This window comes from Carica papaya, chromosome 3 (genome assembly GCF_054855325.1).
Source record: "Carica papaya isolate Zhongbai chromosome 3, ASM5485532v1, whole genome shotgun sequence".
NCBI classification, from domain to species: Eukaryota; Viridiplantae; Streptophyta; class Magnoliopsida; order Brassicales; family Caricaceae; genus Carica; species Carica papaya.
This window is the reverse complement of record NC_142311.1, coordinates 25,998,095-26,015,987: the sequence shown is the minus strand read 5'-3', so window position 1 is coordinate 26,015,987 and position 17,893 is coordinate 25,998,095. Positions and strand designations below refer to the sequence as shown.

At 36.3% G+C, this 17,893-nt stretch overlaps 2 protein-coding genes across 2 annotated transcripts; one reads left to right on the top strand and one right to left on the bottom strand.

The window, feature by feature from the left end:
- Positions 1-379: 379 nt before the first annotated feature.
- ABCI7 (non-intrinsic ABC protein 6) lies at positions 380-14,973 on the bottom strand. Its single transcript, XM_088216348.1, has 3 exons — positions 13,927-14,973; positions 1,130-1,389; positions 380-888 (listed from the first exon to the last, which is right to left on the bottom strand). The coding sequence occupies exons 1-3, from the start codon at positions 14,821-14,823 to the stop codon at positions 570-572; spliced, it is 1,476 nt and encodes a 491-aa protein (XP_088072474.1). The 5' UTR covers positions 14,824-14,973; the 3' UTR covers positions 380-569.
- Positions 14,974-15,148: 175 nt separating this feature from the next.
- Positions 15,149-17,648, top strand: LOC110811418 (pentatricopeptide (PPR) repeat-containing protein). Its single transcript, XM_022037917.2, has one exon. The coding sequence runs from the start codon at positions 15,260-15,262 to the stop codon at positions 17,372-17,374; it is 2,115 nt and encodes a 704-aa protein (XP_021893609.2). The 5' UTR covers positions 15,149-15,259; the 3' UTR covers positions 17,375-17,648.
- Positions 17,649-17,893: the final 245 nt, after the last annotated feature.

The following is a 17,893-nucleotide window of genomic DNA, read 5'->3' as shown; positions in this document are numbered from 1 at the left end:
AGATCACTTGCTTGATCTTTGGTGAAGGTGAATTTTGTTGGTTAATGAATTAGAGAGTGCATGGAGGGACAAATTAACGTGTAATAGAGTTGATACGCAGATACACTGTAAACGACAACGCATTTGCTAAAAGGGATTTAAAGTATGGGTAGGGGTTAACGATTAATAGTTTTTTTTTATGTTTATTTATAAATCAGTCAGTTCACATTTAACTTTTTTTTTAATGCCAATTGACATCTAACATGACATGTAATTTATGAGAATTAATCAAAATATGTCATGTTAACAAATTTAACATGTAATACCTAATTTAATAGTTATAACAATTGGTAATAAAAATAGAGTAAATAAATTTTTTTTTAAAAAATATAGAGATTAATTTGACTAAAAATTGAGCCATGTACGTTAGTCCATCAAATAAATAAATATTACAACAACAAAATCATTTTTTTTTTTTTGGTCAGATTTTTTAGATTTAAGAATGAGATAATAAGGACAAAATTTGCTTCAATCCTGTTAAATAATGAAAGTCAAATTCAACATATATACAAAACAGAACTAACGGCTCTTTATGATTCACCTTTGGGAGTGGATTCCAGCAATTCTTTTACATGATTTCTAACTTGCTCTCTGACATACGAATTGGGCAACCGTTCGATTACCTCAGCTCCGAAGGAAAAGATGAGGGCCTTTCTAGCTGTCTTCAAGTCAATTCCCCGGGCCTGAAAATAAAAGAGCTGGCTCTCTTCCAGATCACTTATTGCTGCTCCATGAGAGCACTTCACGTCATCTGCAATAATCTGGAGATTTGGTTTTATGTTGACGGTTGCACGTGGCTCAAGGAGAAGGCTCCTTGTTAGTTGTCCTGCATTTGTTTGCTGGGCATATCTGCGTTGCGGAACCACAGTTAATAGCAGACATTTACAAGCCATGCGAAATATATACCTATATATATATATATATATATATGTAACCAGAATAAGATAACAGAAAAGGTTAGAACTAATTTAAAAAGAAAGAAAAGAGAGATTGGGACTTTCTCAGTACCAATAATGGAATTTTAGATGATAGGTTAGCATATCTTCAAGAACATCATAATAACTTCAGACAAACAGATGCAACATCTTACTTGTTGACTTTCACGTTTCCATCAAAAACAGCTTGCCCCAATGAATGAGCCACAATACATTTGTGAAGTTGTTGTGAATAACCCTGTGGATGGTCCAAGATTATCCTACTATGCAGATCTTGTGTTTGATCCCCAACAGATAAGTGAAATGACATTAGCTCTGTTGACGTCTCCGGACCCAACTGTTGAACATGGAGATTATGTCTGCCCAATTTGCTGCCAGTGCTTATCTCCACAAGCTCATAGGTGCTACCTGACTCCTGCAAATAATCATTTCAAAGTTATAAATCTCCAGCTGGCCAATAGAGCAATGAGATCACTGGATCAAACACTAATGAATTTTTTGGGGAACTTTAAGGATGCCCTTCATGGTGCAAAAAAGGAGTAACAAGCAGAAGCCTACGTGGAGAAGCGAGACTGTTCTGGGGCGTGGCACTTGTGGTTTTAAATATTGTTTAAAATATTTCAACAATCATTTTAGCCTTCACATTTTCTATTTGCTAGGATGGTGGTTTTAAATATTGTTTAAAATATTTCAACAATCATTTTAGCCTTCACATTTTCTATTTGCTAGGATGGTGTTTTTGGCTCCCTTGTTGTAGGCTTGTCTTTTTTCAAGAGGTTCATCTTACAAAAGGGATTAGGCTACAGAATCTTGTCTATCGATCTTCTTTTCTAGATGTATTTGTTCTGTTCTTAATTTCTGTTTGTTTTGGGAGGATATCTTATCCTTCCTGCTTGTAACATCAGAGTAGATCTTTTCTGCAACGGCATGACGATGAAGACCTGAACAAGAAATGAAACAACCCAGAGAAAATCAGGGAACTTTTACCCTAAATAGAAAATATTGCAAGCTGAGCCTCAGTTGGTGTGAAGGTCCCTCGAGAACTCTTGCTTCTCAGGTTCAATCCCAATAAATTACAACCCCCTTTCAAGGGCTGCAATGAAAAAAGTAGTAAACATCACATGATCCAAGAGGGACAACAAACACTAGATAGTGTAAAAATGGTAGTCTACCAACAGAAAAAATGTAAGAAGAAACGATTGTGTTTCTCCATCCTTCTCAGTAATAGTATCAGTTGACACAGGGAAAAAAAATAAAGGCGGCTTCACTAAGAGATGAAAAGTGCGTGATAAAAGAGGAATAAGCTACTGTGCAGCCCCGAGAGTCCACATCAGATTTAAGGGTCCAGGATTTTCACATAGGAGCAGTAGGAAGACTTAGTCAAACTGCTAGGTATTTTATTTTCTAAGTTTGTATCCTTAATGTAATTAGTAGTTACTAAATCTGACAGTTAATTTCAGTTTTATATTTAAAAATCAAGTAAACACTTATCCTATTTTTAGAAAGTTAGTTACCATCATAAAGAAGGCATTTGTCATGCACTGCATATGGCTTTAAAAGGCTGTTCTGAAGGAAAAAGATATACAGAAATTTCTTTAAAAAGTTTCTTCACAAACTTTAGACTCTAGGACATCATTGGCTTCCCTTTTAATGAGTCCATATTATTAGTCAAAATCTCATAACAAGATACTAAGTAGGGACCTTATCAGCTACCATCTCTCATAACATATGATGTGCGTCAAAGAAAACAGGACAAAACAACTTTGTTATGGCCTCACAATCAGTCCATGCCGACATGGGTTACTCAGCTTCTCCAGTCAATTAAATTTTTAGCTGTTTAGTATGCGCACCCTACTTCAGGGTTTCTGTGATAGGTTTTGCATTTTCGAGGTGCTTACTATTGTGCTGTGGGGTCGTTTATTGTGCATTTTCAAGGTGCTTACTCTTGTGGGTGGATAGTGTGAATCTGAAGGAGACAAGTGCTTTCATTGATCGTATAACCATGTCTATGTTGGTACAGGAGGATAAGTCGATTATGTTTGAAGATAAATGATAAATACAGTATAGTGTACAGGAAATTTATATCATAGAAAATAAACAATGTTTATTCCTTTGATAATCCTCCCCCGAGAAAGCTAATGGGAATATCAAATAAAGACATAGCTTCTTATGTAACTTAAGGAGAGTTGCTAGAAGAAGGGTTTTGGTGAAAATATCAGCAATGAAGCCAGCAATGAAGCAAGATACAATGTTAAGTTTTATAAAAGCAACCTATTCCTGCACAAAGTGATAATCTTACTTGGACGGATTTGGTGCAGGTATGGAACACACAATTAGAATTTAAGTAAATAGTGCCAACTTTGTCACAGCAGAGAATAGGTTGTGCATTGAGATGAAGACCTAACTCTTGACATAGTAAGAGAAGGCATTTTCAGCCCTAGGCAGTTAGTTATGGTTTTATTTCTTTCAGCAGACAAATGGGCAATTGCAGCTCTGCTATTTACTTTTCAGGATTTCAGATTTTTGTTTAAGAAGACAACAAACCACTGGTTGAATGTGGCAGCCCTACAGCCAACATGAGAGAAACAAAAGAAGAGAGAGAGAGAGGACGGTATAAACTTCAATGAAGTGATACATTGTAGGTTAGAGGGAGAGATTTTAACATGGTGTTTTTTTAAAAGAAAATATGATATATTAACCAGCAACAAGAGGTGCAAACCCACATATAAACTATTTACATGACTAGCAAAATATCTATAAGGTCTCCTAAGTTGCGAGAATAAAAGGATGACTTTTAATGAAAAATTTTATAGTTTGAAACCACATATCTTTGAATCTACTAAAGTTTGACTTCGTACCCTCAAAAGCTTTCTTATCTGTTTCCTTCCAGGTTACTCAAAAATAGCTAAAAGTCTCGTGCAATCTTTTACAAGTCCGAATCTCATATTTCACTGAACCCACCATCACCCAGCTTATCCCCAGAAGACCATGGGCTAAAATCCACAGCTGATATGCATATCGGCGCTGTAATAGGTTACAAGGTTCTTGTTTCTCTCTTACACAGAAAACACCAATTACCAAGATTCTTCCCCTCCTTATTAATTTGTCCAACGTTAGATGCATTCTCTTGTCACTTCTCAAACAATAAAGGTCACACTAGGTGATGCTTTGACCTTCCATCTAGAGGGAACTCCATACAAGTTTCCTCACCCTCTTGGCCAAGTGGAAGTAGAAGACTTCACAGAGAAAGTCCCCGTAGAGATTAGACTCCAAGAAAGTAAATCCTTGGCCTCATTGTGGACACAATTTGATAGGACCATAAGTAGCGATTCATGTTCATCAATCTCTTAATTATTGAGGTTCCTTCTAACCTCAACTATCAATCCATCCTGGGGATCTCTGGAAAGATTCCTTGTCCGCGACCCCCTTGTAACAACAATAGCAAAAATCACAAAAAATTGGAGCTTGAGTGCCTCTCCATCTATCCACTTGTCTTGCCTAAACCTCACTTTCTCCCTGGACCTTATGCTCAATATAATGGACTTCTAGAATTCCTCTATCCCCATGCAAATTCTCTTCCACAACCCCACTCCATGCGGACAAGTAGGCATCCTTGTGAACCAGCCCTATCCTTTGTACCAAATTTTGTTGCTATTAGTCTCCTCCAGAAACTATCCTACTCTATTATAAACCTCCAAAGCCATTTTGCTTGGAGGAGGCCCTATTAACCTTAAGTGACAACCTCAAGCCTGAGCCACCAAATTGAAACAGCTGCTTCACCACTTCCCATGCTACACGATGATACTCCCTTCTCTAGTAGCATCTCCCTAGATTCTCTTAGTAATATCTCCCTAGAGGAACCTGAGTTGAATGGATTAACATTTTCTAGCCTTAGTAACTGGTGTTATTAGCAGAGACATGTAATATATAAGATATCAGCCAATGTTCTTTTAATAAGCGTCAGTCTACCTTCCATAGGCAACAAATTCCTCTTCCAACCCAAAAGCTGAGATTCAAACATCACAATAATAGGATCCCAAGCCGATGCATCACTTATACTTCATCCCAGGGGCAATCCCAAGTATTTGATTGGGAGAGTGGACCTTTTGCAACCTAGGATACTGGACAAATTGTAAGTGTCCCTGTTATCACCCACTTGCACCAACTCTAATTTTGCAAGGTTGACATTGAGAGCAGAGACTGCCTAGAAACTTAGTAGCATAAATCTAATGTCGAGAAGAGCCTTGGAATTGGTTAACAAAATAATAGGGTTGTGTATGTAAAGAATAAATGTGTCATCTCTACTACCATCTCTCCTTCATCTACCTTTAAACCCTTGGATTTTAACAAAGTGGTCTATTCATATGACAGAGCTAAAAGTTACTTCTAAGGTCTTGCTGCAAACAATTTAGAGTGGTTTGGACAAACTTATACTCATTCATCTATTGTTCTTAGCGGGCTTTGGAACTAGTCTAAAAGAGGGAAGACCCTTGCTTCTCCTGCATGAATAGGTTCTTGATAACACCAAATTTTGAGGAGAAATGGCCTGACATGATCCAAAAGCTGCTTCCAAGAGTTTCTAATCACTATCCTGATGGTTAGACAGAGGATTAAATAGAGACCTCCATTTAGATTGAAAATAATAGCTGAAAATGCAAGAATTTGGAACTAGTCTAAAAGAGGGAAGACTCTTGCTTCTCCTGCATGAATAGGTTCTTGATAACACCAAATTTTGAGGAGAAATGGCCTGACATGATCCAAAAGCTGCTTCCAAGAGTTTCCAATCACTATCCTGATGGTTAGACAGAGGATTAAATAGAGACCTCCATTTAGATTGAAAATAATAGCTGAAAATGCAAGAATTTGGGGAGTTGTCTGGGCAAAGGAGAATATTGAGGGCATTGCAAGCTTTGGAACTAGTCTAAAAGAGGGAAGACTCTTGCTTCTCCTGCATGAATAGGTTCTTGATAACACCAAATTTTGAGGAGAAGACCTCCATTTAGATTGAAAATAATAGCTGAAAATGCAAGAATTTGGGGAGTTGTCTGGGCAAAGGAGAATATTGAGGGACATTGCAAGCTTGGAAGTGATTAGAAATCCTTTTTTTGAAAGTAAGAAGTGGTTAGAAATCTTAAAGTTAACTCCAAGATCAAGGAGCTCCTTCCTATCTACTTTAGTAATGCAACATCAGTTTGAAAAGCTACAACCAAAGAAATTCATGACTTGAATGAGATAATTTTGTCTGTTAAGAGAAAGAAGACAATTGGCTAAAGTAAAGATGGAGATTGATGGAGGAGATGGCCTTGAGGCAAAAGTCGAGGTTGTTTTAGGTTAAAGGAGACCGCAACATGAAGTTCTTTCATAATATGAGCAACTACCATCATAGGAAGAGTTTCTTGTCTCATTTTGATATTGATGTGCTTGTTTTTTATGTAAATAAGGGCTTAAAAGATGCAGTGAAGAGTTTTAGGGCAAACGTTATACAAAGATCAAATCTTGGAGATTAGGCTTGGATGTCATTGAGTTCGGTATCCTTAAAATATGCACAATGATTGAGGAGAGCATTTAGAAAAAATTTTTAGGCTGCTTTATTGCATTGCAATAGCTATGAAGCCTTTGTCCCTCAAAGTTTCTCCAAGACCTTCCTTCAAAGTAACAATGATGTGATTCAAGTGGTATCCATGAGTTGTTTTAGAAGCTGATTTGAGCAAGGAAAGGGGAAAAGAATTATTTAAAGGGAGAATCAGTCAAGAGAAAAGATTTCTTCCTAAACCATGTGATATTTTAAAGGAAGAGGAAATCCAATCTCATTATTTAAAGAACTAATCTCACAGTTTATGAAAGATATGGATGACTTCTTTACTCTTTTAATGGCCAGCTATAATTTACCATATTTACTTCTTTCAATTCCTCCACAATTCATTAAAATATTCGCATTAAAAAAGATAAGATCCTATAATTCGTATTAAAAGAGATAAGATCCTATCTAGTATATTCTATTCAAAATCTTCTTAATTTTCATTATTTTCTCATTCAAGATAAGATTTAATTTACTTGTAATTTCCTATCATTAATTTAGAAAATTTATTTTTTTATAATGCACATATCCTATTCTATAAATAAATTTTTAATTTACAATTATAATAATTCAAGTTTGAGAATAATAAAATAATAAAGTTTTAGTTTTCAATTAATTAGGTTTCGTCAACCTTCTTATTGAGTGAAAATTGATTTAACTTATCAAGATAAGTTTTTGCGGCGTTTTATCAATTTTCTTTTAAACTGATTTCTAACTTATCAAGTTCATACTTGTGACATTTTTAATCAATTCAAACTATCTCAATTATCTTAGTTGACATTCACATGTTAAATGTAAGTTAAGTAGGGAGGGTTTGTTGAGGGTTTTATGATTCTGAATACTAATGTTATATGCAAGATTCTTGATTACGTTAGATGATCTTGAGTTCTTTATCAAAAGCTTTCACTGGACTAGTAAATTTGGTAACTAATTGAAGTCCAACTTCTTGCTTTTGATTGTAAGGTGAAGGTGCAAAAAACATAGAATTTACAAAGGTATTAGCTTCTTAGCAGTGTTTATAAGCTCCTAGCAAAAGTTAGCCTTAAGGTTGAACAAGGTGGTTGTTAAGGTTGTTAGGGAAACCCAAGCACCTTATCTCTTGGTGGTTTCTACTTTAACTGGATCATAAAATAGGGTAGAAAAGGATTTAGGTGGATTGGCTGGTGAATCCAACTGCCTTTTTAGATGTCATCCTTATTGGTGCCCGTTTGATTATCTTAAATCATCTAGAGGCTTAAGGCAAGATGACTCCGTTTCTCCATTCTTACTCACTATCATGACAAAAACCTTTAATTGTCTTTTGATTTGGGCAAGGGATGTTAATCTTTTTGAAACTTTATATGTGATTGAGGGAGACTTACAAAGTGGAGATTTCACAAATTGTGATTGCAAATTACACCCATTAGTTTTTTTCAAGCCAAACAGGGTTGCAATGTTGAATTTTAGATGTGTGCTTCTCTGTTTTCAACCTGTTTTCGGAGAAAAGGTCAATTTGGCTAAGTGCAAACTAGTGAGTGTGGGCAATTTAGGGTGTAACTTGAATGCTGAGGAGTTAGCCACGACTTTAGGGTATAATTTAAGCAATTTTCATCTTGGTTTCTCTCTTGGTGCCTACATTAGAAAAGCTAGCTTATGGGACCCGAATATGACCAAAATGGACATATGTTTAGTTGGCTAGAAGAGAAGATACTTACCCTTAACATGGTAGACTGACTCTCCAAACGAGTGCACTTTGAAATCTTCTTGTTTATTTCCTTTCCTTCTTCCCTATACCTAACAAGGGGAAAACAGATTGAGGACATCAAGATCCATTGTTGTGAAGAGATATGGATGACTATAGGAAGTCTCATCTTGTGGCTTAGAAATATGCAAAATAACCTATGAGGAAAGTTGGTTTAGGCATTAGGTCTCCGTGAAGTTCTGATCAACCTATATTGACTAAATAGACATGGAGATTCATCTCCAACAAAGACTATCTTTGGTGAAAATCATTAAAGCTAAGTTTGGCTTGCTAGTTGATGATTGGTGCTTTGGTGGAAGAGGATCTATGTAGGCAAGGAAAAATTTCATGAGTGCATTAAGTGGAGAGTTGGAGATGGGGAGAGACTAAGCTTTTGGTCTGACCTTTGGCTTGATGGAGGGACGCTAAGAGCTAGATTTTTCTTAGATTTATGCTATAGCGCAGAATAAGGACATATTTGTTAAAGAGGCGTTTACTAAAGTGGAGGTTCGCAGGGTGTGGCATGTGTAGGTAGTGTGGCATTTCAATGACTTGAAATGCTGGGAACTAAACGAATATGAATCACTGTTAAGTGTTTTGACTTTGATTTTACTGATCAACCTGTATGGTCCATTAGTACTACTGAAACTTTTATTGTGGGGATGTTCTACAAGGATTTATCCAAGAAAGAGCCTACCAAAGGAAATTTGCCATTCAAACAAATATGAAAAGTAAATGCAGCTCCAAGGATGGCTTTTTTCGTATGGGAAACAATTTGTAGATGCATATTGACCATTGATAAACTAATGAAAAGAGGGAAGATCATGACAAGTTGGTGCTATTTATGTAAAAGAGTTGAAGACCCGGAAAACAGTTAATTGGTGCTATTGATGTAAAAGAGCTGACAAATTGGTGCTATTGACCATTAATACAGCTCATGGTGTTTGATTTATGAACTTTTTGGGATTAATTGGGTTATTGCAAGGCTCGGCTGAGGGGGGTGGGAATGGTTTATTTGTAAAAAGAAATATAACTAACATAATCCCTTCAACTGTTTTCTGAATCATTTGGAAATAGAGGAATAGTAGAGCCTTTGATACTGTTGAGAGTAGCATAATAGAATTAAAAATGAGTAGACACATTCTTTTGGGTTGATTTTACTAGGTCATGACATAAATAGTGAGTGAATTTTGAAAATATCATTGATGCTCTAACATCATTGTAAATGATTTTGTACATAGATGATACCCCCGTTTTCATGGTACCCTATTAATACATACTTAACACTTTTTATTTAAAAAAAAAAAAGTTAAAGAAACATGTGATCACATACTTCTCAAATGTCCCTTAGCCCACAGCTTATGGTCTACGACTTTCAGGATATTGGCTTACAATTGAGCAATGGTAGGCACTGTCAAGGAGGAGATTTAGACGCGGAATGAAATTATGACTAGAAAGAAGTAGCTATGTGTTATGGATGCATTTGTAAGGCATAAATATGGAAGACAAGACAACGACTAAATAGGAGAATGAAGTTCAATTAAATATGAAATTCTAATTAATATTAAATTTCTAAATAATTGTAATTTTAATTAGTATTATATTCCTAAATAATATATAATTTCTTATCAGTATTGAATTCCTAAATAATATAAAATTTTTAATATTTTAGTAGAGTATTTATAATTAAATTTAAATTTTCAATTAAATTAAGATTAGTAAATAAGAATTGTAATATTTATATAAAGGAATATATTTATTATTAATAAAAATAAGTCACAATATTATTTTAAATTACGATATTAGAGCTCTCTTTAACGAGGTCCAAGGTAACAACTCCCTTTGATGAGTTGTAATATATTGTTATAAAATACCTCCTTCAAAGAATTGCGATAAGGCGAGGAAACAGATCTTGGAACCAAAAATTCTAAAGAACTGCCCAGTGACAAGATCCTGATCCCGAAATCATAACAAATTGGTATCATAACCTAACACAATGGGTGACTCTGCAATTAAAGAAGATTTGTGATTGATGCTCCAAGAAACCCTAACCACATATGAGGTACAGACCGTAGAAATCGAAAGGTGATTGAACAGCAATTACAGGAGTTATCCTCACAATTCAAAGAGATACTAACCAATTTTAATCGTGACAAATAAACAGAATAAGAAGGGACTGCAAACAACAATCACTCCCGAGGACAACCACCTCAAATGCTTCACATCGGAAGTTAGTCGCGGAATGCAAACAACCCTGCAGGTAACGGAGTTGTTCCTCGCTACACCAAGTTAGGTTTCCAACGTTCGATGGCTTTGAAGATCTCCTAATATGCTTGCATCAGTGTAAGAAATTTTTTACCAACTAACACACGCTGAAATGAGATAAGGTGGGATTAGCTGCTTCCATATTCTTGGAGAGGCGCAGTTGTGGTACCATCAGTTAGAATATGAACAACCTACACTTAACTAGACTGAATTCAAAAACTATCATTTTTTGATATTTGGTCGTCAGTCACAAGTAAGCAGTTGGGAAAATTGGTAAACTTGAAATAGATAGGATCGGTTGAGAACTACCAAAGGCAGTTCCAAGAAAAACTGGCAAAACCAAACAAGTTCGTTCGAATTGATCAACATGTAATTGTTCACAACAGAACTGATTGATTATCTCCACTGAGAGGTCGAGATGCAATCACCCAACATTCTTGTGCATGTAATGAATATAGTAAGAGCTTTTAAAAGGAAACACTAGTTGTAGATTATGACCAAATACAATTATAATGACTATTCTCAGTCCATAACCAAACCTAACAATTCAGTTAAGAAAATATCAGTTCTATATGGCAGTAACGTCATGACATAATATGATAACGCTTCATCTCCATTTATAAAAAAGTTAACAAGGACAGAGATAGTAAAAAGGAGGCTGAAGGGGCTATGTTATAACTACGATGAGTCATTTATTTTGGGTCTCTAATGTAAAAAACTATTTTGACTCGAGATTGAATGCGATCCTGTACAATAAGAAAAAAAACCAACGAGTCAGTTATATCTACGTTTCAAATTTAAGGACAAACTTGATGATTAGGAGGGGAGTAATGTTATGGATACATTTCTAGGGTATAAATATGGAAGACTAGACAACAACTAAATAGGAGGATGAAATTTAATTAAATATGGAATTCTAATTAGTATTAAATTTCTAAATAGTTAGAATTCTAATTATTATTAAATTTCTAAATAATATATAATTTCCTATTAGTATTGAATTCCTAAATAATATAGGATTTCCAATATTTTATGAAAGTATTCCTAATTAAATTTACTTTTCTAATTAAATTAAGATTTCTAAATAAAAATTGTAACCTTTATATAAAAGGGTATATTTGCTATTAATAAAAATAAATTATAATATTATTTTAAATTATGAGATTAGAGATTTCTCTAACGAGGTCCAAGTTAGCAACTCCTTTTAAAAAAGTGTAATCTATTTTCATAAAATAGGCCACTTAAGGAATTATAACAAGGAAAAGAAGCAGAATCTAGAACCACAAATTCCAAATAACCGCCCAGTGACAAGATTTTGGTCCTAGAATCATAACATTGTGGCTTAATCATTTGACAATTATTTGGGTGCTTTGGAAAGAAAGGAACAGAGGAGCTTTTGAGGGGTGGAGGATAGCTTAGATTGAACTAAAGAGAGATGGTTCCAGACATTTGGTATGATTATGAGATAAAATTGTATTCAATGGTGAATTTAGGAGAACTTATTAACATAATAACAGATTCATAAATTCTTTTGCACATGAATTTTATACCCCCTTAATACATGTAATTAATACATTTCAAACTTTTTATTTCAATTTTTTTTTTTGATAATTGGTGCTTTGGGCTTGTTAAGGGTGGTTTAGGTTCTAGTCTATGGAGGTGGATTAGTAAAAACTAGATGGAGTTTTTCAGTCATATTCATTTCAAGGGAGGCAATGGCAGACGGATTAAGTTTTGGGATGACACATGTTTTGGTGATAGGCCTTTGAAAGAGGTACTTCATTTTATCTACTTCATGACCCGTTTCAAGGAGATTAGCGTTATGAATTGCTTTGAGGTATACAATGACAAGGGTGTTAATCAACCTGGAATTGGATGGAACCGGACCAAACTAAAATTTTAATCTTTGGCTTTTAAAGACCAATGACTTACGCCTGAAACTGTTGAATTGCTTGTGCTCGTGCTTAGATTACTATAAGTGGTATCAGATATATGCTAATCTGGTGCAGACTCACTCGATGCTAATTTGATCTTAAATCTTATGGGAATTTTTGATGATGAGACTATAGATTAAGAAGAAAACTTACTGGATAGGAATATAATTGATGAAGCACATACAAGGATACAGGTTACTTACTGGTAGAACTTCAAAATTTTTTAGGCTCAATTTTCCATGCCCGAAATTTCTAGAACAGCAGCACTTGGACTTGACATTTTACAGGTATAACGCAATTGGGCTTCAGATGTATGCAAAATATTCAGTTTCATCCCGCTACGTCCACATGGATGACTGACCAATGTCCAATGATGTGGAAAATAAATATCTTTGAGGAGTTCTTGTTCATCAATTTCCAGTTTTTTAATTATCTCTCTAATCTCTTCCTAGTAAAATTTCCCTCCATTTTTCACATTTCTCTCAAGTTTTAAATATATTAAGTTCCTAACCCATAGTACAGTTTGTGAAAATCTCAACTAATGACTACCTCTTATTTTAGCTCGCTAACTTAATATCATCTACAAAATGCCTCACACGTTGTCTCAACCTGCACCTCCATTCCCCCTTTCCATAGTCGAGCATACACAAACATAATAATTAGTTGATAACCAATTTTCCAGTTATTCTCAACACAAAAAAACGGTTGATCACCGTTTTGTGATATTACTTCTTTGTTGTGAAGAAATCCCAATACCCTCTCAATAATGAAAATGCACCTTCCCATCTAAATTACTGCTCAGGTTTGATCAAAATAGAACCCTTATAAATCATTCTTCTTCCTTTTCAAAAAGAACTTCATTCCCACCATAAAAATGGCATGACATTTCCTTTATAGAACTAATGACTTGACTTCAACTCCTACATTCATCCCTTTATATTTAAAATTTTGTTCCTGGTGAAAAACATCAAGAGCTAGCAACATCATGATTTATGAAATCAAATCTTGAGTTGCAGTCTTACTCCAGGGCCACAAATAATATATAAGAAGTCACTCAATTGGGTTCCACATAATCAGTACTCTCAGTAAATGATATAATAGTTAATAGAGGAATCGGGGAAGAACAAAAGTTTGTGTGATGCAGCAGCAAGCTAGTATTCATAACCTCCCTTGTGCTTCCATAAGCAAGAGGAATTTTTAAGATTTTGCACACAATATTGTTCAAATAACACCTGAAACACAATCATCATGTAATCTCTATTTTTTTGGCCCAGTTTGCAACTATTGCATTTACCTATATATAAATAGGCTTCTTCTCCAAACGAGGAGGCATATAGAAAAGTCCAAAGAATTCGTGTTCCTAATTATTCCTCTGATTTGTTATGATCATGAAAGAACAACAAAATCTTCTACATAAGAAATCAAAAACAGAATGAAAGGAAAAATCGAAATTACCTGCTGGACCGAAGTCCACTTAGTATGGGCGGCATTCAATGACTGAGTCTGCAAGTAAGAATGATTAACTTTTCCTCCTTCTCGGATCACCACTTCCAAAATCGAATTCGTCCAGTGAGATGGATTAGTTTCTTTGCCAACAAATTCCTCAATGATACCAATAGCCCCTTCCTTCTCCACCAACACAAACACTCTTGGATTTGATAGTGGCAATTTGTTCGAGCCCACATCGTCTCCCTCGATAGAGAAATACCTAAAATGTATCGGATTCTCCAGCTTACACCCTACCGGAACATAAACGACGGTACAATCCGGTGCGCCCATCCCATTAATTGACCAAAACAGATCACCCCATTGAAACTCACCCATTAACTCGGATACTTTTTTCACAATATAGTCAGATGCACTCGACAAACTTCCTACATAAACCCCATCTGGCACTTCTTTCAAGTTAGACGCGGAATTCTCGATAAAACCATCGACAATCGTGACAGTTAGAGACTGCGTATCGTTTAGATCATCCAGTGAAGTTGAAAACTGTGGCGGGCAAGATACAGGGAGAATTTGAGATTGTTTGATGAATGAAATGTCAGTGAAGCGAAAGGGTTCGTCTTTGCGAGATGGCCAGGGGGTTGAGAGAAGTTTTTGTGCGGCATTGTCCCTGATCCTTTGGAGCGGCAAGGCCAGAGGAGAAGCTTCAGAAGGAGACGGAGAAGATGATAGAGAATCCTCGAGGGATTCTGCTAATTGAAGAACAAAAGGATCGGAGAAAGAAGCTTGTGGGGAGGTTATGAGGGCCTGAGCTGACACTCCAGTTGCAGTTCTGATTGGTTTCGGTTTAGCTTTAATGGGAATTGATGGGACTGAGAGCGCATGAGTAAATACTGAAGCAGCCATTGGTGATAGGTGCTATAGAGTTTGCGGTTCCAGACTATAGACGTTAGGAAGGCTGAAGCCTGAAGCTCTGTTTACCTGGTCATCAGAGAGGCGACTTCTTGGATTGACAAAAAGTAAGGTGACGTAAAAACGAGTTATGCCCCCAATTTTTTTTTCTCTTTTTTCAGAAAAGCAACTTTTTAAATTTCTATATTTTATTAATTAAATAACAATATTATAATTTTTTAAATAGTGAAAGAATAATTAGTGAAGGAAGAAGTAAATTGCTCTGTTTTATTTTATACTTATGTTCTATAAGTTATATATTCTTTTTTTTCCACCGTTTTACCCCTTGCGTCTTCCAGATAAGATGACTAAAAATATCTCAGAAAGAGAACGTTCCCAGTAGCGAGAATTTCCTCAACCCAAAACTTTGGCTTTCCTCTCTGTCTCTCCCATGGCTTCTTCTTCTCTGCCCACACCAATAGACGCCTGTCTAACAAAGCAACAATCAGACACAAGGAGACCCATTTTCTTCACCAAACCACTGAAGCAAAAACAAATCAGAAAATTCACCATTTCTTGTTCCTCCAAACCAGAAACACCAAGCACTACAAAACCATCTTTGTCTGAGCAGCTCAGGCCTCTCTCCAAAACCAAACTCCCTCCTACAAACACTGTTCCCACAGATTATCTCTTATCCAAGCCGAAATCCACTTGGGTCAATCCCACCAAGCCTAAAAGGTCCGTGCTTTCATTGCAGAGGCAAAAGCGCTCTCCTTATTCTTATAACCCACAGCTCAAGGAATTAAAGCTGTTTGCTCAGAAGCTCAACAGTTGTGACTCCACTGAAGCTGCTTTCTTCGACGCTCTTGACGAGATTCCTCATCCACCCACCAGAGAAAATGCACTCCTCATCCTCAACTCCTTGAGAACCTGGCAAAATACACACTTATTCTTCAAATGGGTCAAGACCCAGAATTTGTTTCCGATGGAAACCATATTTTATAATGTTACAATGAAGGCTTTGAGGTTTGGGAGACAGTTTCAGCTTATTGAGGAGCTTGCACTGGAAATGGTAAGTAATGGGATTGAGCTTGACAATATTACTTATTCTACCATTATCACTTGTGCAAAAAGATGTAATCTTTTTGATAAAGCTGTTGAGTGGTTTGAAAGAATGTATACAACTGGTTTGATGCCTGATGAAGTTACTTATTCTGCTATTTTAGATGTTTATGCTAGACTAGGTAGAGTTGAGGAGGTCCTAAGTTTGTATGAGAGAGGGGTGGCTACTGGGTGGAAGCCTGATCCTATTACGTTTTCTGTGCTGGGCAAAATGTACGGTGAGGCAGGGGATTATGATGGTATTAGGTATGTTTTGCAAGAAATGAAATCTTTAGGTGTGCAGCCTAATTTGGTTGTGTACAATACGCTGTTAGAGGCAATGGGCAAGGCTGGCAAACCTGGTTTGGCCAGGAGCCTATTCCAGGAAATGCTTGATTCGGGTCTTACACCGGATGAGAAAACTTTAACAGCGCTCGTCAAGATTTATGGCAAGGCAAGATGGGCTAAAGATGCACTGGAATTGTGGGAGGAAATGAGATCTAGAAAGTGGCCAATGGATTTTATTTTGTACAACACATTGTTGAATATGTGTGCTGATATTGGTTTGGAGGAGGAAGCTGAGAAATTGTTCCAGGACATGAAGCAATCAAAGCATTGTAGGCCGGATAGCTGGAGCTATACGGCCATGCTGAACATATATGGGAGTGGTAGAAAGGTTGATAAGGCAATGGAGTTATTCGAAGAAATGTCTGACGTGGGAGTTGAACTCAATGTAATGGGTTGTACATGTTTAGTCCAGTGCTTGGGGAAGTCCAGGAGAATAGATGATTTGGTTAGGGTGTTTAATATGGCAATAAAAGGAGGGGTTAAACCGGATGATAGGCTCTGCGGGTGCTTACTCTCTGTTGTGTCCTTGTGTGAAGGAAATAAGGATGCAGATAAGGTTATGGCTTGTTTGGAGCAAGCTAATCCAAAGTTGGTTTCCTTTGTGGAGTCAATTGAAGAACCTGAAACTAGCTTTGAGGCTGTTAAAGAACAATTCAAAGCAATTATTAGCGACACTGAAGTCGATGCTAGAAGACCCTTTTGTAATTGCTTGATAGATATATGTCGTAGTAAGGTCCAGCACGCAAGAGCACATGAGCTGCTCTACTTAGGAACTCTGTATGGGTTGTATCCAGGTCTACACAACAAAACTGTTAATGAGTGGAGTTTAGATGTCAGGTCTTTGTCTGTTGGTGCAGCTAAAACTGCACTTGAAGAATGGATGGCAACTTTGGCCAACATAATCCAGCGAGAAGAGGCATTGCCTGAGGTATTTTTGGCAAAAACAGGGTCTGGAACTCATAAATTCTCGCAAGGACTGGCCAATTCCTTCGCTTCTCATGTGGAGAAACTTTCTGCCCCATTTAGACAAAGTGAAGAGAAGGCCGGTTGTTTTGTGGCAACAAGAGAGGATTTAGTGTCCTGGGTGCAATCAAGAGCTCCTGCTGCTACGGCGTAAAATGAGGAGTCAAGCGAAATTTAGGTGGACTGGAGGCGTATGTCTGAAGAATACATGTAATTTTGAATTTTCTTTACAACAAACATCGTAGGGTAGAAGATGCCATTTTAGTGAAATGGTAAATCATAGCATAAGAAAATGTTTGTAGATGCCAAGAGTAGATCCTTTGGTTTAAGAGAATATGATTTTTTGAAGGCCTGTCCTAATCCTGCATTATAATGATAATACCCATGAAGTGAATTGCTAAGTAATTCAAAATTAGTTGTTATTCCTTTGTCCGGTTTCTTTAATCTCTATTTGCTTAGTTTAGTTATATATCTTACATTGTTTTATTTCTTAGATTTATCTTATTTTTACTTCTTTCTTTTTCCTGTCATGTTCCATTCATCTTTTGATGACACAAAAAGCCATGCAAAGCTTAATATCCAACTAATAGAGCAACATATTTTTGAAGTCCTAATTTCTCTTAATTTCTTTGGAATGCTGGTTTAAGTTGCTCGGCATTTAAATGTGGTAACC